Source organism: Nasonia vitripennis, chromosome 1 (assembly GCF_009193385.2).
Source record: "Nasonia vitripennis strain AsymCx chromosome 1, Nvit_psr_1.1, whole genome shotgun sequence".
NCBI classification, from domain to species: Eukaryota; Metazoa; Arthropoda; class Insecta; order Hymenoptera; family Pteromalidae; genus Nasonia; species Nasonia vitripennis.
The window spans coordinates 13396134-13415136 of NC_045757.1; the positions used below are offsets into that span (position 1 = coordinate 13396134).

General features: G+C 38.8%; 3 protein-coding genes and 1 long non-coding RNA gene across 4 annotated transcripts; 1 reads left to right on the forward strand and 3 right to left on the reverse strand.

Moving 5' to 3' along the window:
- Window positions 1–238: 238 nt before the first annotated feature.
- On the reverse strand, window positions 239–2166 carry LOC100115411 (cuticular protein RR-1 family member 17). Its single transcript, XM_001600091.5, has 2 exons — window positions 2050–2166; window positions 239–826 (listed from the first exon to the last, which is right to left on the reverse strand). Exons 1-2 carry the CDS (start codon window positions 2059–2061, stop codon window positions 431–433), a joined length of 408 nt encoding a protein of 135 aa, XP_001600141.2. The 5' UTR covers window positions 2062–2166; the 3' UTR covers window positions 239–430.
- A 4237-nt stretch (window positions 2167–6403) lies between these two features.
- LOC100115337 (cuticular protein RR-1 family member 21) lies at window positions 6404–8722 on the forward strand. Its single transcript, XM_001600041.6, has 2 exons — window positions 6404–6530; window positions 7844–8722. Exons 1-2 carry the CDS (start codon window positions 6528–6530, stop codon window positions 8237–8239), a joined length of 399 nt encoding a protein of 132 aa, XP_001600091.2. The 5' UTR covers window positions 6404–6527; the 3' UTR covers window positions 8240–8722.
- Window positions 8723–12297: 3575 nt separating this feature from the next.
- LOC116417615 lies at window positions 12298–16678 on the reverse strand. Its single transcript, XR_004227870.2, has 2 exons — window positions 16124–16678; window positions 12298–12354 (listed from the first exon to the last, which is right to left on the reverse strand). It is a non-coding gene; the product is annotated as an uncharacterized LOC116417615 (long non-coding RNA).
- A 1168-nt stretch (window positions 16679–17846) lies between these two features.
- LOC116416667 lies at window positions 17847–18728 on the reverse strand. The gene has a single exon (XM_031925801.1). It carries the CDS (start codon window positions 18726–18728, stop codon window positions 17847–17849), a length of 882 nt encoding a protein of 293 aa, XP_031781661.1.
- Between the last annotated feature and the right edge of the window lie 275 nt (window positions 18729–19003).

A 19003-nucleotide genomic window follows, 5' to 3' on the forward strand; every position in this document is an offset into this window, starting at 1 on the left:
TAGCGAGTTACGCGCGATGTGACTTTGGTGGATTAGAGTTCATTAATGATAAACAAAGTAGGCATTTAAAAAAACTGTAATAAGAATTGAACGGATGCGCTTTAGTCATTTAGTCTATAAATGATGATGCTACTGAAGACTTCCGTTTGAATTTTTTGTCAGCAAAGGCATTAGAAGCCACAATGGTGTAATTCGCATGAATGAAAAGTAGGTAACAGGTCATACGAAGAACGCGCAGTGTTTTTTAATATTTAAGAAATGTTTAATAAGACAACAGATCTATTATTCGCAAACAGCATCTCAGAGAAAAAATTTACAAAAATTGTACAAAAGCGTATAGTAAAATTTACAAAAAGGAAAAATCATATGGTACACCCTCCTCGTCTAGTAAACCCTCTAATATAGAGGGTGCCAGAAAGTCGATGGTTTCTTAGTTGTTCTTCTCTTCCTCAACTGGCTGAGGGTGAGCGGCGATCCAATCGAGCGCCCTCTGGATGGCCTCGGGGATGGCGGGGGCAACGGGGAGATGAGCACCCTGAGGCTGGAACCCGTTCTCGTCGGCGATGTATTTGACTTCGATAACGTTGCCTTCGGGGTCGGTGTAGCTGTAGGAGCCCTGGGCAGCGATGGCTTCGTTTTCAGAGCCAACGTTGCGAAGAGAGCCGGATTCCTCGGCCTTGGTGCCATCACCGGTCTCGTAATTGTAGTTGTAGCTACCGTCAGGGTTGGGGCCGTCGAGGGCTTGACGGAGGATCGGCACTGGGCTGCTGGAGTCAGTCGGAGCGCTGCTGGCCACGGCCAGGGCGACGGCGAGAACTACGAGGACCTGGAATTTTTAATTTTTAAATGATTAGACGAATTTTTTTTTCTAATTTTTATCGAAAATTTGGATTTTGTATGACACAACATATTCAACAAGTTCGGAGTTTCGATAATTTTTCTAAATCCTTGTATTAACGACGGCTTAAGTCTCAAATTTATGTATAGCTTGCGTAGCGAACCTTGGCATAAACCTTGGCATTACTTCGATTAGGAACTAATAATATAATTCGTTTTCAAATTTATTGGAAGCCTTGGTGATTCATTTGATGAATTTGATAATGTATTCCAGTAGAAGCCTCGGAATCGAGGGATATCATTCAGCGGCCGCCGAAAAGCAGAGGATTATTTCGTCGTAAAACTTTATTCCCCAAGATTAGAGGCTGCGTACGCGTGCTAGGTGCTAATTAAATTCATCGGTTTATGGCGCGAGCGATATTTTCAACGATGACTCGATATTGCCTTTTATCATCGAAAGTCATTGGTGTTTCGCGCCACTAATCGTTATTTATTATGTTTACCCATTTTCACTGACGATTTCATAGTCGTGTTATTTAGATTCTGCGCGTACTTCGATTTCCGTAAATGTATACGTACGAAATAAATTACGACACTCGCATCTTCTCTAGGCTCGAAGACATATCATGTGAATTTCCAATTAGTGTGAGAGATATTCTAATGTATGGAAATCAGTAGCAGTTTTATTTTTGTTTTCTTTCGCGTCCAAACAATATTCTTTGTTTCCTAGTAATTGAGTAATCATTGCCATTCTGTTGTTATTTATAACTAATTAAAGATATATAAACGTTCGTGTAACGGACAGATAATATTCTTTCAAATAAAAAACAAATAATTTGATTTCACTGATAATGTTCGTAATCAATTGCGATAAAAGTAAATCATATATTTTAAAAGAGTTGCAAATCGCGTTTATATTTGAACAAAGCTGGACCACTGATGTACCGATTTTTAAGTAGTCTCGTATCCTGCACTGTACAACGTCGTTTATACACATGCTAAGTACACAATACTCCCGTACAGCCTTGGCCTGACAAAGAATGACACTTTTGCATCGTCTACAAATACCCGACAATGCCAACCGAACGCAACCGACTCTCCTCTCGAAAACTCGCCCAATCATCTTCCGATACAATGCTCGTATAAGCATACAATCCCTCTCCCGCGGTCTGAGTTTTTTTAGTGGTTAAACACTGCGTCTGCGCTACTCACCAATCGGCTCATCTTGGGCAAATAGAAAGACACGAAGTCACGTCTGATGGATCACCAAAGAAACTTTTTAGCGAACTGACACTTGCTACCTCCTGGACCAGGCGCTTTATATACGTCCGGCTGTATGTACTCGGAACACGAGTGATCTTTGGCCCCCACCCTCAACTCCCTTCCCATCCGAAAATACGCAGTTTTGTCAATGCCTAATGACGACCATTACGCGTTACGGCAGAGGTGTGGAGGATAGGCTTATGTGGGTTTTTGGTTGGGAAGGAGAAGAGATGAACCGATTGTTGGCTGAAGCCGACCTTAGGCATCCATTTGCAACAGGTGCGTCAAAGGTAGATGCTGTGTGGACTTGCTTATAGTGACAATAATGATAATGGCTGTTTACGAGATAAGCTGGGTAATGTTCACGTGAAGGGAACGAGACACGCAGTTGACATTTAAAAGCACACGGTTAATGTGTTTCCTATGATAATTTTCGGGCACATGTGATTCGCGCATCTTAATATTTTTATTTTAGTAAAAATATAGACTTTTTAGGATAATTTATGCTAGTGCTTCACTTATATTTTTGGACATGAGGTAGCACAGGACTATGGTGACAAGTTCGTGCTTTGCCAGATAAACGTGCATAATCAGTGAGGAAGTGTTTTTGGAGAACGCAATTTAGATTTGTCAGTGAAGACGTTTTGCTTAATTTTTCAGACTATTAAAACAAGTGATTGTAAATAAGTCAATTAACTCGTCAATGCTTATCTTAATTGAACTATAACTGAAACACATTTTTGGTCTGTAATTATGCCAACTTGAAAAAAAAAGTTTAAAGCTTTGAATGACGATTTATCAAGGTTGCTATGCCACAGTAATATACCATTGCATTACAAATAATAAAAATCATAAATTTATTTTCAATTAATTCTTTACTGAAAAAACTTAAATTATAATAAAAAATATGATTTTTACAATTAAAAATAACTAGAGCGATGATGTAGTTACGGTTTTAGTAGCATTACTGATAACACTATAATATTACTTTTTTTCAATTACAATTGTGAGAAATTATATTTTTTTTATATACTAAATTGAGTTTCTTACAAAGAGCCTAAGCTCCTTTCACTCACTGCATATAAATGGCAGTATTTCAAACTAAAAAATTTCAGCATTTCTGTTCTTTTATTTTCAAAGGTGAAGCCCATTCGACACTTTTTCATATTCGATTTATTCATATTCATGTGCTATTCCAAAAAAATACTACAAATTTGATTTTTTATAATGGAATGTCAGAAAATATTCGCTTGGCAAATTAGCATTTTTTTTTCTAATAAAGACACTCCTATTAAAATGGCGCTAAGCTGTAAATTGAGTTTTTGTAATAGTAAATCATTCTTTCAAATACGAGAATGTTTTGTTTTTTAGAATTTTTAATTGCATAAATTCTAAAAATCACTGTATAATTGTACTATAATTCGTCAAGATTTAAAATATAAATAATGTATAATCCATGCACATTTTATTTAATAAAAACAAATTTATTTGCATATGCATACCTTTCTTTATGCGTTGTGGATATATCACTACAAATATTGAATGTGAAAGTTGCAAAATAACACGTATACACATTGTAGAATAGTGAAGAAAAACCAATTTTACACTTGATTTTGTTTTTCACGCATATTACACGTTCATGGATATTTGATGCGGATTAATGGTGCGCTCTTTGACGTACAAGTTTTAAGCTGAAAAATTGTGTCCTTAGCTCGTCGAGAAATCTTTCGTGCACGAGCCACCAGGAGTCGAGTCGTTGTACAGAAGTGCATGCCGCTGCTTGTTTACTTAGGCAATATTTTTGCCGTCACTCATTAATTTATTAAAGTGAATGAAGGGAGATAAAATCACGCTCTTGTAAGTTGAACATTTAATGAGGAGCTCTGCTAATGAATTATGCCGAGAATAAAAATAGTGATACTTCTGCGGTGTATGAGCTTATGTGTACACAGGATTTTATTAGCTGAAATCGTTATTGAGTAAAAAATCAAAAGTCAAAAGAAGCATTGAAAGAATGGCGAAATCTTTCAGAGATTTATTTACAAAATTTCTACCACACGATGGCATAACCTTTATTACTATTCATAGGTTTGTGTGCAAAGTGATACATTTTAAAATAAACAAAGAATTCTTGTTTATACGACGCAACGTTGAGTATAGAAAGTGAAAATTCTACCTAATTTAATTGGCTTCGTTGACCTTGAACTGACCTTAACCTATTGGTTGAAACCTAAGACCTAAAAAAGTAATACGACCTCTTAGACTAACGTTTAATGGATTTTAATTTTATACTTGACAATTTTTCGTTCATATTTTTTGATAACGATAAGGTTTAAAGTTAGAAAAGATCTCTCCCCCCACTTATTCATATGTATTATGGATGCGTCGATACGTAACCAATGACCAAACACTAGGAATACTCTTGATTTGTTCGTGCTGCGGGCGAAAAAGAGTTTCTTCTCGATGCGCGAATCGCTGGGATCGAGTTACATCACGTTTAATGCGATCAATTAATCCGTGGTAACGCCCATAATTTGTGTCTCCGCTGATAGCCGAATCATCGTAATTTCGAATCTCTCTCTTTTTTTATGGCTCTGCATGTCTCGCACTCGGCTTCACGTCCGTTCTAACGTGGGCAGATCACACCTGCGGCGTCGCGTGCAACATCTGTAGAGAAAGAGACGATTTCGGCGTTACAAAAGTGGTGTTCCATTAATTTTGGTAATAATCGTTTACGGAAATTTTGTATGGCCAATGATATGTCGATAGTCCAGATCACGTGCAAATACTGAAAATGCCAAGTCATTTTACTTTTGTATAATAAATTCTCATAGAGTAATTGAAAAAATTGTTGGTTCTGTATTCCTTTATTATATATCAACTAAATGAACGAAGATAATAGTGTATGATTCAGACTTCATATATATAATTCAAGCTATTGCTTAAGAATCATATTGACAATGATTAATCAAGCTCCCATATCAAAATTATCAATAACATTGAAATATTAGAAAACGAGCTTTCACTGTAAATCTTTCTAACAAAGACTCTATACAGCTATATTTATAAAATCAACAAAAATAAAAATTTGTGATTCTAATCTAAAAAGCATATGAGCGTCACGAAGAAGGCATTAACCTTAAACCAATGGAATCTTTGAAACGTTTATGCAAACGTGCATACATAATCTCCACTTTTGATGTAACACTTTGGGAGTACTCAAACATCGCGTGTCTTTCTATAATAAATGCACTCGAGTGAAGATCGTCGTCTTTACTACGATATTATTTTCAGAAATGGCATGATTTCGCATGCATTGCCGTTAATGATGTTGTAACCTCGTCCAAAAACATGCTGTTATTTTCGTAGACAGCCCGATTATTTTAAGGAAATAATTTTATAAAACTTCACCGAACGTCAACGACTACACCAACTGAATTTTATTGGTTGAATCTATACAAAAGATAAAATTAAATAGATATTTAAATTTAATTATTTAACACTGAAAATTAATTCTTCACTTTTAGAGTACAATATCTAATGTGATGCATCTTCTTAAGTTTAGACTTCTCCTCCTCCAACCAAAACGTATTTGAATATTTATAAATATTCCAATCACCTTTAGAAGCTAAGCGCCTCATTAATTCTCGCGATCAATAAGCCCGTTTTTGAAAATGAATAAAAATTAAAAGACCTATCGATTATTTTTTCTAATTCGAGAGGACCGCCTAGATTTTGCGTATTTTCCCAGAAATTCAAGGATACAAATACTTCGGTCATTTGATGTACATTATACATTGTAATGATGTAATAGCCATGCACAAGGATAAAATATTTTTAATATCACAACGAATGCGTTTGTTTTCATTTATCTGATTGTAATAATGTACGGAGTACATCTACTCATGTAGTAACAATAATGTATGCAATCCGTTGAAACAGCAATTCACTCAATGGCAGAGGGTCATCAACCCGAGTCGCCGAATGAACTCAAGACACCAGTCGTCCTCGGAGCCAACCCCATAAAGGGTACCCCCAAGCAAATCTTTTATCCCATCTCCGACTCATCACACCAGATTCCATAAACTTTATCTATATCTAGAAAGATGGCCGGTCGCCCGATAAATCAGCGAAATTTATTCCTCAAACTCGACCAATAACATAATCCAGCCGGGCTGACGAAAATGTGTCGTAAGAATGTCGAGAATGTCCCGCAGCAGCCGAAATTACACAGACGACACTTTTTCGTGAGTGTATGTTGCCGGGGAACTGAGGGGGAGTGAAGATGACAACTTCGACGACCAATACACACCCGTCTGCGAAGGGGCCCTCCTCGTGTCTTCGTGATTATATAAAAGCCGCGTTGCCGAGCTGGGACCGCATATCAACAGGACACACGTGCCGAGCAGATATATCAAACACACAACATGGTAAGTCAACGCTCTCGTGCTCTCTACGTGGTTATGGTGTCGTTTTAGTGCGTTAAACTCGTTCAAATAGTGAATTCGCAGTGGTTCCATTATGCGTAATTAGATTTCTCTGTGCTCTTCTTGCGGCTTCTGGCCATCTATCGCAACAATAGTAGTATACTTTGATTAATCTGTACGAGTTTCTGGAATTGCAGTATTTCCAAACAGAGCGGGTGCTTTAAGTGTGCTTTAAGATTTTTAATAATTTAGAGAGAACTAATATTTATTTTATGTTTAAGTATAACAAATCTTCACTACATACTCTTACTTTTTTTCATACAATTCTTTTTCGTAAATCGATGATCTTCACATTTGCAATAAGCCAAAACTAAAAATCAAGTACGCAGTCAAAACAAATTTAATCGTCATTTTATTCTTCGAAAATCGACAAGCTTTACACATGTGCAATAAGCCAAATCCAAGCATAAAGTACGCGATGAAACTTAAAACCAAACGAAAAAAATAAGTAAAAAGTTTCTTGTAATGGTCAATCCTCCGGTTAAATTCGAAGGTGCTATACTCACACGCGTTAGCCGCGCGATTCATCTTTCTTTCTTACGAAATGTGTCGTTATGTCCAGAAGTGATCGATTCGACATTCTCTCTCTGTCTTTCCTGCATTGGCTTTGCTCGTGCTCTTGGAGAAAAAAAGACGGATTCCGCTACGACATAAAACATAATAAAAAAAAGATTATCCACACACTCGCGCACGTATAAGGCTCTCACCTCTGGCCTATACAGAGGACAACGCAACCGTATAGGCTCAGCTTTCGTTGCCGGCCACCACAATAATAATTATCATTATGTATACTCTCCGGCGAATTCATCCTCCGGGCGGAATCCATTGGATTTTTCATATATCACGTAGACGCCTGCATTGCACAACGCGTCTTTTTATACACTTCGTCGCGCGCTAATTTGGGCAAACGCTCTGTGTATATAGGTTTACGTATAGAGGCGAGCGACACGTGTTGTCGAAACGCGTGTGTGTACTTATGGGTTATATAGACGAGTGTTGAAAGTAAAAGTTCGCGCGGTTGATAGTGAGTACGGAGAAGAGAGTCTCGGACCGCGAGAAAGGCGGGTGAGATTCGCCTTTTTTGTCGCTAATCATTTTGGCGTTATTCATTGCGCACGCACGCGCAATGATTGATTGCGCCGAATTATTATAGCTGGAAAGTTGTGCCATTCGAGGAATATTGCGAATTCGTTTCTGTAGAAAAAAAAATTATAGAAGCAACGTTAACATTAATCATCTCTGTTTTCCACTTTCAGAAATCCTTCGCTTTTGTCGCCCTATTCGCCCTCGTGGCCTACGCCTCGGCTGCCCCAGCTGCCTCTGACGAGCCCATTCCCATCCTGAGGCGCAGCGACGACGGCCCGAACCCCGACGGCTCCTACGCCTTCAGTTACGAGACCGGCAACGGCATCAAGGCCGAGGAGCACGGTGAAGTGAAGCCAGGTGGCGAGGAAGGCATTGCCTCCGTCAGTGGAAGCTACAGCTACCAGGCCGAAGATGGTACTCCCATCGAGGTCAAGTACATCGCCGATGAGAACGGATTCCAGCCTCAGGGTGCTCACCTTCCCGTAGGACCCGTCATCCCACCCGGCATCCTCAGGGCTCTCGAGTGGATCGCTGCTCACCCCGAGGAGGACAACCTCAGAAAGTAAAGACTTCACGGAGTAGAGTCGTTGTTTAGCTTTTAAGTGTGATTGGTGCCAATGGACTTGTGGAGAGAATTATCTGCAAGTACTGCAAACTAGTCGCAACTAGTTTGGCAGTACTCGGAGCCGAGTCCTCTGCGTTAGAATTAGGATACATTTATGTGTAATTGACAAAAGTTGACGTAAGGAATTTACAATTCGTACTTCAGATGTAAAATATAAATGGATGAATGTCGAATATCGCAATGCCACGCGCATTGCGAGATATCTTGTCGAAAAACGAGCAGCAATTTGTCCTTTGAGACTGTGTAATAATGGCCATATAACTCTGCGTCTGTTTTTTTTTCGTGCGGGCAACAGCGCCTGTATGCTTTAGCGGCTTCGTATATAACAGACGCGCGAGACCAAATGTGCTCTACTGTTTCTGTGTTGAATAGTACTGTACTACTGCGTTTATTATAATAATTAAAGAGAATCTTTCATATCGTATATAATGGATTTTGTTATACTGGAGCGTGCTCGTCACGCTTCATTTTTTGCGCAACACCCTCTTCCACCGAAATCGATCCTGTCGAATTTACGCAATTCCGACAATTTGCCTAAACACATATTTAAATATACGCGCTCCAAGCGACGTTTTTCGTCTGTAATCGTGTAAATATTAAATAATTCCTTGATTTCCTTGACACATTCCTTGATTCTAAGAACAAACGGGTATCACAGCCATAAACTTTCGTGTACACATATGGAATGAAATCGAGTAAAAGTCTGTAAATAGCTATGAGGTCGCGCTCGGGTAAAAGTCTTTAACACTCACGGTGCATCGCCGGGATATTTGCATATAAGGATGCGCCTCTGCCGCAACGTTACGTAACGTCTGTGACATCTCGTCAAACAGCTTAATAACACCGCGATATCGTTAAATTTCGCGTTGCACGCACGACTCATAGTCACGCAACTTTTCGATGCTTTTCGCTGAAAATCGGCGCCGATTTTCTGCAGCATAAAGATCCACGAAAGCAAGCATAGATGGTCTATCGATAGGCGGTGGGCGAGATTGCGTACATCATAAATCACCATATTTTCCAGCGTTTCAATGTAATTTTATGCGTATACGCACGTGTGCGGCATCAGCGAGGCGACTTACGTAACCGTCGGGCGATTTGACACGAAGATGCGAAAAGATCGAGAGGTCAAGGAAAAATTGTTTGTCGATGTGATTCGCGCCGCGAGGGAAATTTGAATTTTTATCTTGGCAATAAAATTCTAATATTCCATACACCGTCCGAAACTACGCAAAAACCGCTGGTTTATACGATAAAGTGGTTTCCGGTATACTCGTTCTCGGTAGAGTGGTCCACTAGTGAGCTATGTGATGAGTTCTAGGCGGTCTTCGCAGTTGAATTTTAATTATCATTATGGTTCCTAAAAATAAAGCGTTACGTAATTTCGTTCTCGATATTTCTAAAAAATATCCTAAATTACGACGAAATTAACCCAAAATCTGATACAACTGCATTGAAGAATCGGTACATAAAAAATCTCAAAGCGTCAATCACCGCTACATCGCCCGAAAATACCGATTTTTTACAAACGACAGGCAGCCGAGGTCAAAGTTCTGCGTTTCTGGGATTTCGCGCAGTACTTTTTCTCTCTCTCTCTCTCCCTGCGCCGGCGGTTCGAAGAATTGCGCAAGGTTAAACTCGTCGTCCTGCTCGCGCATTTAACTTGCTCGAAAAGTTCTTTTTCGTCGCGAAGATGCTGCAGGGACATCGTTATTCAAAAACGAATACATTTGCAGGAGAGGACGCATCAAAGCATGCAGTCGTGATGTTGTTTTGACGTAGATTAAAACACACTCAGCTCGTTCTCTCTTCGAAGTTCTCCCTAACATAAGTATTTTTCAATCCGGAGATTTTCCATCAAAACTCGCGATCGTCCTTGCAAGGCGACGCGAGAGTTAATCGACTAATAATCGATGCTGACAATTTCACGCGACTTTTGTATAAGAATATACATACATATTACCCAATCCCATGGCAACACAGGGTTCATAGATCTGTTTGCAGTCGAATTGCCCAACGACGTCGCTGCACAGCTGATCACGGTGTGCTATCGCGTAACCGATTAATTAGCGATCCGAAATTATCGAGGTCGTCGTAAAATTAGGATTCCCAAATCAGCCTCTACTAATCTTTGTATGAACTCTCGCCGAGAAGGAACATTTTTATAATTCATCCGAACAATCGGATAACCATTAAGTTCCAGATTTTTATTCATTCGTTAATTATACACTGCCATTATTATTGGAGTGTGTTATTATCGCTGCTGCTTTGGATCGTGGCGTAAAAGAACTTAAGTACCTATACGATGATCGACCGGAGAAAGCCCAAGAGAAGCTATACCGTCGATCTAGTCCACCTATATGTAATTTCTGCGCTAGAAAGCATCGCTTCCTACTTTGAGCAGTAGTGGAGCTACATTGATGATACAATTTGACCATTTACGATTGTATATGTGCAAGATCTGTTTAAAGATTCTTTGTTTCATTCACAAGATGTATGGATCTTTATCTTGAACTGAATATCTGATCTTTGTAATTTAAATGCGTGTTTTATAATAGTTCATATTCAGTATCTGAAATACGATACTTCGCTAATTTTTTGCTAGATCACCTATAATGCTACAATCTATTTTTACACTTCCTCGATTCTGCTTGCGTGCATAAAAGTATCTATACATTCGATCTTTTGCTGACCTCTACGCTCGTTTAGCAGGTCAGAAATTTATTTTATGACTAAAGCAAAGAACGACGTTTCAGTGGAAGATGTAATTTTCGGCACTGCTTGGATTGCTTCTCACATTCAACCTTCGAGAATCATACAGCTGAGAGTGTGTTTGTCTCTGTTAATTAGGTAGCTGATGTGGGGAATAATAAATTTGACTAATTTTCTGGATAACGACCCCTTCTGAAGAATATTATATTTTTTATTTCAAAAAGTAGGGTTTCCAGTACGTAGGTCCTCGTTACCTTTTTGGAATTCTAAGAGCTGTGGCGGAACGAAGATTAAATACAGATTAAAATAAAAAGAATTTTTCTACGAAGTTTCGATATTATTATAATATAAATAATATAATTTAATCTAATTGGTAGATATCTCATTCATGTTAAATATATTAAAAAATCATATCGTATTCGAGGGTAAGTACCTCGAATTAAAATAATTAAAAATAAAAAAAACATATAAATAATATAAAATCTAATTTTATTAATATTATTTCCTAAGAATATTAAAGTAAACAAAAATATTATAAATATAATCATTCCATATTAGCAATAAAAATTAATGCAAATCTACCTCTTATGTATTCAGTATTAAACCCAGATACTAACTCAGATTCTCCCTCAGCAAAATCAAAAGGAGTTCGATTTAACTCAGCTAATAATCTTACAAAAAAAATAACCCTTAAAGGAAAGAAAAAAAATACAAAATAAATATTATTTTGAAATTTAATTATATATATTAAATTAAATCTTTCTACTATTAATAAAATCCTTAATATTAATAAAACTATTCTTACTTCATAAGAAATAGTTTGAGCGATTCTACGAAGACTACCAATAATCGAATAAATAGAATTAGATGATCACCCTGCAATTATTATGGGATACACCCCTATTCTTATTAATCATAAAATTATTATTATTCTAAAATAATTATTAATTATTTCTGTAACAATAGGTATATTATTCCATAAAAGTAGTATTAATAATATTCTAAATATAGGACTAAATAAATAAAAATAATAATTAGATTTTAATAATATAAAATTTTCTTTCGAGAATAATTTAATTGCATCTCTAAATGGTTGGAGTAAACCTCTAAAACTAACTTTATTAGGTCCCTTTCGAAGTTGAATATATGCTAAAATGCTACTGAAATTAGTACCATTACTATTATATTTAAAGAAATAATTATTCTATTAATTAATAACAATATTACTTAAATATAATAATATTTATTTTTAAATTCTAAATTTAATACACTAATCTGTCAAAGTAATATAAAATAATTTTATTCAATAATAAATAATTAATATTTATATTAAGTCCTTTCGTACTGTTACAATGCCGCTACCCTAAGCGGGTCTTGGGCGTTGTCGTCCAGATCGGACGGGTGGGTGCCTATCACCACTACACAGCGCGTCCTTAGGTTGCGGATAGAGGAACAGCCCCTGAGAAAGAGGTTAGCTGCGAATAAATTGAATAAGCAGCCGCGGACAGCCGATAGGAACAGGCGTGGGTGTGATGAGCCCACACTGTCGAACGCATTCATCTAGAAACACTACGCAAGCACCACAACAACAAAAACGCTTCACATTATCTCTTATCTCTCAATCTATCTCTTTCATCACACATTACAAAAATGGGCAAAAATCCTGCTGCCGAGGAGGATGCGGGAGCGATGACAACTGCCCCGAAAAGGGATGTGTAGAATGATTCGTCACCTGGTCTTACGCGGTAACGATGCCAGCGAAGTCGCGCTGCCTTGCAGGGGGAGCGTTAGGATGCGAGAATGAAACCGTAGTGTGTCTGACGACGAGTTGACACTGTCCTCGTCAAAGTCGAAAAGCTCTCATACTTAGTTCTAGAGAGGTATGGGGGTTATCACCTCTAGAACGGTGGACTCACCTGCGATCGAAACAGGATCCGAAGCGCGCGGGTTTAAGATAACATCATTTTTTTTTTTTTTTTTTAACATGGCATTTGGAACTCGAAAGTTCATTGCCTCATCTACGCAGCAAGCCTTCCACGCTGCCCTATCTTGTGTCAACCCCACCCAAGATGCACCTCTCCGATCGACACCCACCCGTCCTATTTTTACTAGATCCGCTTTTACGTTGTCCTCCCATCTACGTCTAGGTCTACCTAGAGGTCGCGTTACCATCGGCCTGCCCTCCATGACACGCGCTGCCGTACGGTCGTCTCCCATTCTCGCTACGTGCCCTGCCCATCCCAAATTGCGCGATTTTATTATTCTGTTAATATTTGGTAGCGCGTACAGATTGTGTAACTCATCATTGTGTAGTCTCCTCCATTCCCACGAAAGGGGATGTGTAGAATGATTCGTCACCTGGTCTTACGCGGTAACGATGCCAGCGAAGGCGCGCTGCCTTGCAGGGGGGCGTTAGGATGCGAGAATGAAACCGTAGTGTGTCTGACGACGAATTGACACTGTCCTCGTCAAAGTCGGAAAGCTCTCATACTTAGTTCTAGAGAGGTATGGGGGTTATCACCTCTAGAACGGTGGACTCACCTGCGATCGGAACAGGATCCGAAGCGCGCGGGTTTAACATAACATCATGCCGGGAGTGAGGGATCTCTAGGCACCGGATTTCTCGTAAGCAAAAGCATGATACATTCGGTTAAAAGTTTTAAATCCGTCAATGATAGGCTCTCGTACATCATTATCGAAGGGGAATGGTATAGATATGTATTTATTAATGTACACTGTCCTACGGAGGACAAAGAAGAAGAAGCTAAGGATCTCTATTACGAAACTTTAGAGCAGGTAATCGACCAGTTCGCGTCTTACGACACAAGAATAGTATTAGGCGATTTCAATGCTAATATAGGTAGGGAGGAAATGTTTAGTATCAAAATAGTAAGCGAGCAAACAAGGTAGAAAGCTTCGATATTGAGAAACTACGAGATAGAACAGAGCGAATTAATAGAACCAGATAGAAATTAATAACAGGTTTCAGGCACTTGAAGAAACAAACACATCGCCGGAGGAGAATGACGAACCGATTAGCTTATGGGGGGACATCGAAAAAACGGTAAAAGAGGCCGCGAACAAAGTACTGGGTAAAAAGAAAAAGCCAAAGAGCAAACCATGGTTTGACGAAGAGTGCGAACTCTGGTTTGAAAGGCGCAAAAAGGCTAAATTAGATAGCTTACAAAATAGAAGCGATAGGACCGTAGAAGAGTATTCTAACGTAAGGAAACAGACGAGCGCGATCTTCAGAAATAAGAAGCGGGAGTATCAAAAGAATCTTATTAGGATAATAGAAACTAACAGTAAGGAAAATAACCCCCGCGAAATGTACAGATGGATTAACGCCATCAGAAAGGGTTTTAGGAGTAGAGCGCAATTGATGAAGGACGAAAACGGGCCCTCGTAACAAATGACTACGAATTACTGTCGCTGTGGAAACATTATTTCAATAAATTATTAAACGTGCACGAAAATAGCGAAGAATTAGGGGACGAAATTCACACTGCTGAACCCCACGTGGAGGAACCGAGCTACCAAGAAGTAGAGGCCGCGATTAAAAAACTAAAAAACAACAAAGCCGCGGGAAATGACTCTATACCAGCTGAGGTACTCAAATATGGGGGCGTCGAGCTCACTTTCAAAATCTATAAACTAGTATGTGCCACCTGGATAAATGAAACAATACCCGAAAATTGGAAGGAATCTATCATTATACCGATTTTTAAAAAGGGGGATAAGACAAACTGCAATAACTATGGGGGTATTTCACTTTTAGCAACGTGCTACAAAGTTCTGTCAAACGTAATACAAGCTAGGCTCACTCCATTCGCGGAAGATATAGTAGGAGATTATCAGTGCGGATTTCGGCGCAACATATCGACGAGCGATCAAATGTTTACCATAAGACAGTTGTTAGAGAAAAAGTGGGAATTTTGCGAAACCATACACCAACTATTTATAGATTTTAAAAAAGCGTACGACTCTATTAAGCGAAGCAAAATGTATCAAATTCTAGTACTTCTCGGTGTACCGAAAAAACTCGTGAGATTAATTCAAATATGTCTGAACGGAAGCACGGGAAAGGTCCGAGTAGGCGGTAATGTATCAGAACCCTTCATGATACGCGATGGTTTAAAACAAGGGGATGGGCTCTCTACGGTGCTGTTCAACTTAACGTTAGAGTATGCCGTTAGAAAAATGCAGGTTAGCCAGATGGGCGCAACGCTTAATGGAACAACGCAGATACTAGGCTACGCAGATGATTTGGATATACTGGGGGATTGTAGGGAAACGGTAGAAAGAAACGCGAAAATCCTCATAAAAGCGGTGGAGTATACAGGGTTAGAAGTGAGTGAATCAAAAACAAAGTACATGATTGTGGATAAGCTAGGCATCTGCAGAGGGGAGGAAGATCTCAGAGTTGGGAATTTTACTTTTGAAAAGGTTAGTGAATTCAGGTATCTGGGCACGACCATAAATGATAGAAACGAGATTAATGTCGAAATAAATAAGAGACTCCATTCGGGTAATGCTTGCTTCTACGCCGTGAGTAATTTACTTAAGTCGAGACTGTTGTCTAAAAACGTTATAATAAGAATATACAGGACAATAATACTGCCGGTGGTTCTGTACGGGTGCGAAACGTGGGCTCTCACTAAGCAGGCGGACAACCGTTTTAGGGTATTTGAAAATAAAGTCTTGCGAAAAATATACGGGCCGAAGAAAGATGAGGAAACCGGGGAATGGAGGAGACTACACAATGATGAGTTACACAATCTGTACGCGTTACCAAATATTAACAGAATAATAAAATCGCGCAATTTGGGATGGGCAGGGCACGTAGCGAGAATGGGAGACGACCGTACGGCAGCGCGTGTCATGAAGGGCAGGCCGATGGTAACGCGACCTTTAGGTAGACCTAGACGTAGATGGGAGGACAACGTAAAAGCGGATCTAGTAGAAATAGGACGGGTGGGTGTCGATCGGAGAGGTGCATCTTGGGTGGGGTTGACACAAGATAGGGCAGCGTGGAAGGCTTGCGTAGATGAGGCGATGAACTTTCAAGTTCCAAATGCCATGTAAAAAAAAAAAAAATTAAGTCCTTTCATACCAAAATATAACTATTATATAAAGATAGAAACCGATCTGGCTCACACCGATCTAAACTCAAATCATGTAAAATTTTAATAGTCGAACAGATTAAATGTTGTTATTATCTACAATAACAATTAAATTTAATTCAACATCGAGGTCGCAAAAATTTTTATCAATATGAACTCTTTAAAAATTTAACGCTGTTATCCCTAAGGTAATTTATTTAAATTCAATAATATTGGTTAGAATATTCTATTTTAGTGATAAAAATATAAAAATTATTTAAATTTTATTATCCTCCCAATATAATTATTAAAATAATTTAATTTATTAATAATAAATACAAATAATAATTTTAATAATAAAATTCTATAGGGTGTTCTCGTCTATTATAATTAGGTAAGAATTTTTACTTACAATAAAATTTAAAATTTATTTATTTTGCGACAGTTTTTATTTCATTATTTCTTTCATTCTAGACTTTAATAAAAAGACAATTGATTATGCTACCTTTGTACAGTCAAAAACTGCAGCTATTTAAATATATTCATTGAGCAGAATTGATTTATTATTATACAGGGTGACCCAATTTAAACGGGCACCGCTCATAACTCGTCAGGGACAACCACAATCGAAAAAATGGTAGAGACCAAAGTTGTAGGATATCGAAGGGGCAACCCGATGGTGACCTTGGATTTGACTTTGAACGCGTTTTTCAAGGTCATTTGAAGGTCAACTTTGGTTTTTTAAATAGGAACCCCATTCTTTTATTGCGGGAATGGAAAGAGCGGTAAATTTTACGTTCAGAATGGTATGTTCGGTTGCGGCACTGAAGGTCATCGCAAGGTCATGCAGCCAGAATGAAACCCCGCCTACGTAATTCCTCTAGCAACGCCAAATTAAAAAAATTGGTAGAGACCAAAGTTGTAGGATATCGAGGGGACAACCCGATGGTGACCTTGGATTTGACCTTGAACGCGTTTTTCAAGGTCATTTGAAGGTCAACTTTGGATTTTTAAATAGGAACCCCATTCTTTTATTGCGGGAATGGAAAGAGCGGTAAATTTTACGTTCAGAATGGTATGTTCGGTTGCGGCACTGAAGGTCATCTCAATGTCCTGCAGCCAGAATGAAACCCCGCCTACGTAATTCCTCTAGCAACGCCAAATTAAAAAACAGTGGTAGAGACCAAAGTTGTTGTATAGGGGGGGGGGGGGGGAGAATTGTGACCTCGAATTTGAGCCAGTCCTACAAGGTCATTTCAAGGTCAAATTATTTTTTTTTTCAAACAGCACCCACTTTTTCGACTCCGGATCCTGAAAGCGTGTAAAATGTTGCACTTTAAACGAAGTAGTAAATTTAAAATAGAAGAAAAGATTTTAATCATTTAGCGTACCATTTCCTGCGTTTTGTCATCATTATAAAACTTGATGTCCAGGACCCACGACGAGGACGTAGGAGGGTGGATTTTCAGGTCCCATTTTGATCCGGCCGATGAAGGCAAGACGTGAAGACACCGGCCGATTAAGGCAAGAATCATAGCCCGGCCGATGAAGGCAAGACGTGAAGACACCGGCCGATTAAGGCAAGAATCATAGCCCGGCCGATGAAGGCAAGACGTGAAGACACCGGCCGATTAAGGCAAGAATCATAGCCCGGCCGATGAAGGCAAGACGTGAAGAAACCGGCAGATGAAGGCAAGACCATGAAAAAATCACTTTATAAATAGAGTTTAAGCTTTACCTAATTAAGTGTTCAAAAATCCCTCCATGATGTCTAATACATAGTTGAATTCTTCGCTCAAAGCTTCCAACAGTCGACAGAAGCACATGCCTTGGTATGCCTCTGCAAGTATTAATGATTCTTTGCATCATATTTTCTCTAGTAGTAGGGGCGTCCGCATACACGCTGTTTTTCAAAAAGCCCCATAAATAAAAATCTGGGCTCGTGAGATCTGGGGATCGTGGAGGCCACTCAACATGATCTTCACCACGTCCAATACCTATCCATCTATTACGGTATGTTTGATTTAAAAAATCTTGAACATCTAAACTTCTATGCGCAGGTGCACCATCATGTTGAAGCCACATACGCATTCTGGTTTGTATATTAACATCTTCTAACAGATTTGGTAATTCATTTGTCAGAAAATGGAGGTATCTATCTCTGTTAACATTACCGTCAAAAAAGTAAGGCCCAATTAGATAGCCATTAACAATATCACACCATACTACAAGACTCCATTGATGTTGGTGATCGACTGCACGGGTCCAATGAGGATTTTCAATGGACCAATAGTGGGAATTGTGTCGGTTTAGTTGACCTGTATTATGGAAAGTGGCTTCATCGGAAAACATGACGTACCTGAAAAAATGTGGATCGTTTTGCAATCTTTCCTGTGCCCATTGGCAAAATCGTAACCTTCTTTCAAAATCACGTTCTGTTAGCTCTTGGGTCAAAGTAATATGATATGGATGGTAACGATGGAGTCTTGTTATTCTTCTCACTGTTTCTCTCGAGATGCCAGATCGTACTTCTATTTGTCGAATTGAAATATGAGGATCTAAATAAATCATAACAAGCACCACCAATACTCGTGGATCATTTCGCTCGATAGTCATTACTCTATGACGTTGTCGTGATCTTTGAGGTCCTCGCCTCTCTCGCTGTTCAATTCTCTGGATCGTACTTCGAGATGGATGATGATTTCTGTTTGGGAAACGCCTCCGATATAATTGTGCTGCTGCATTATAATTTCTTCGACACTCTCCCAAAATCAATAAAATATCAACAATTTCGCTTCGACTATAGTCCGGCATATTTACTTAGATTATAAATATTACAAAAATAAAAAAAATGACTCAAATCACATATTTTCAATTATTAAATTAGTATT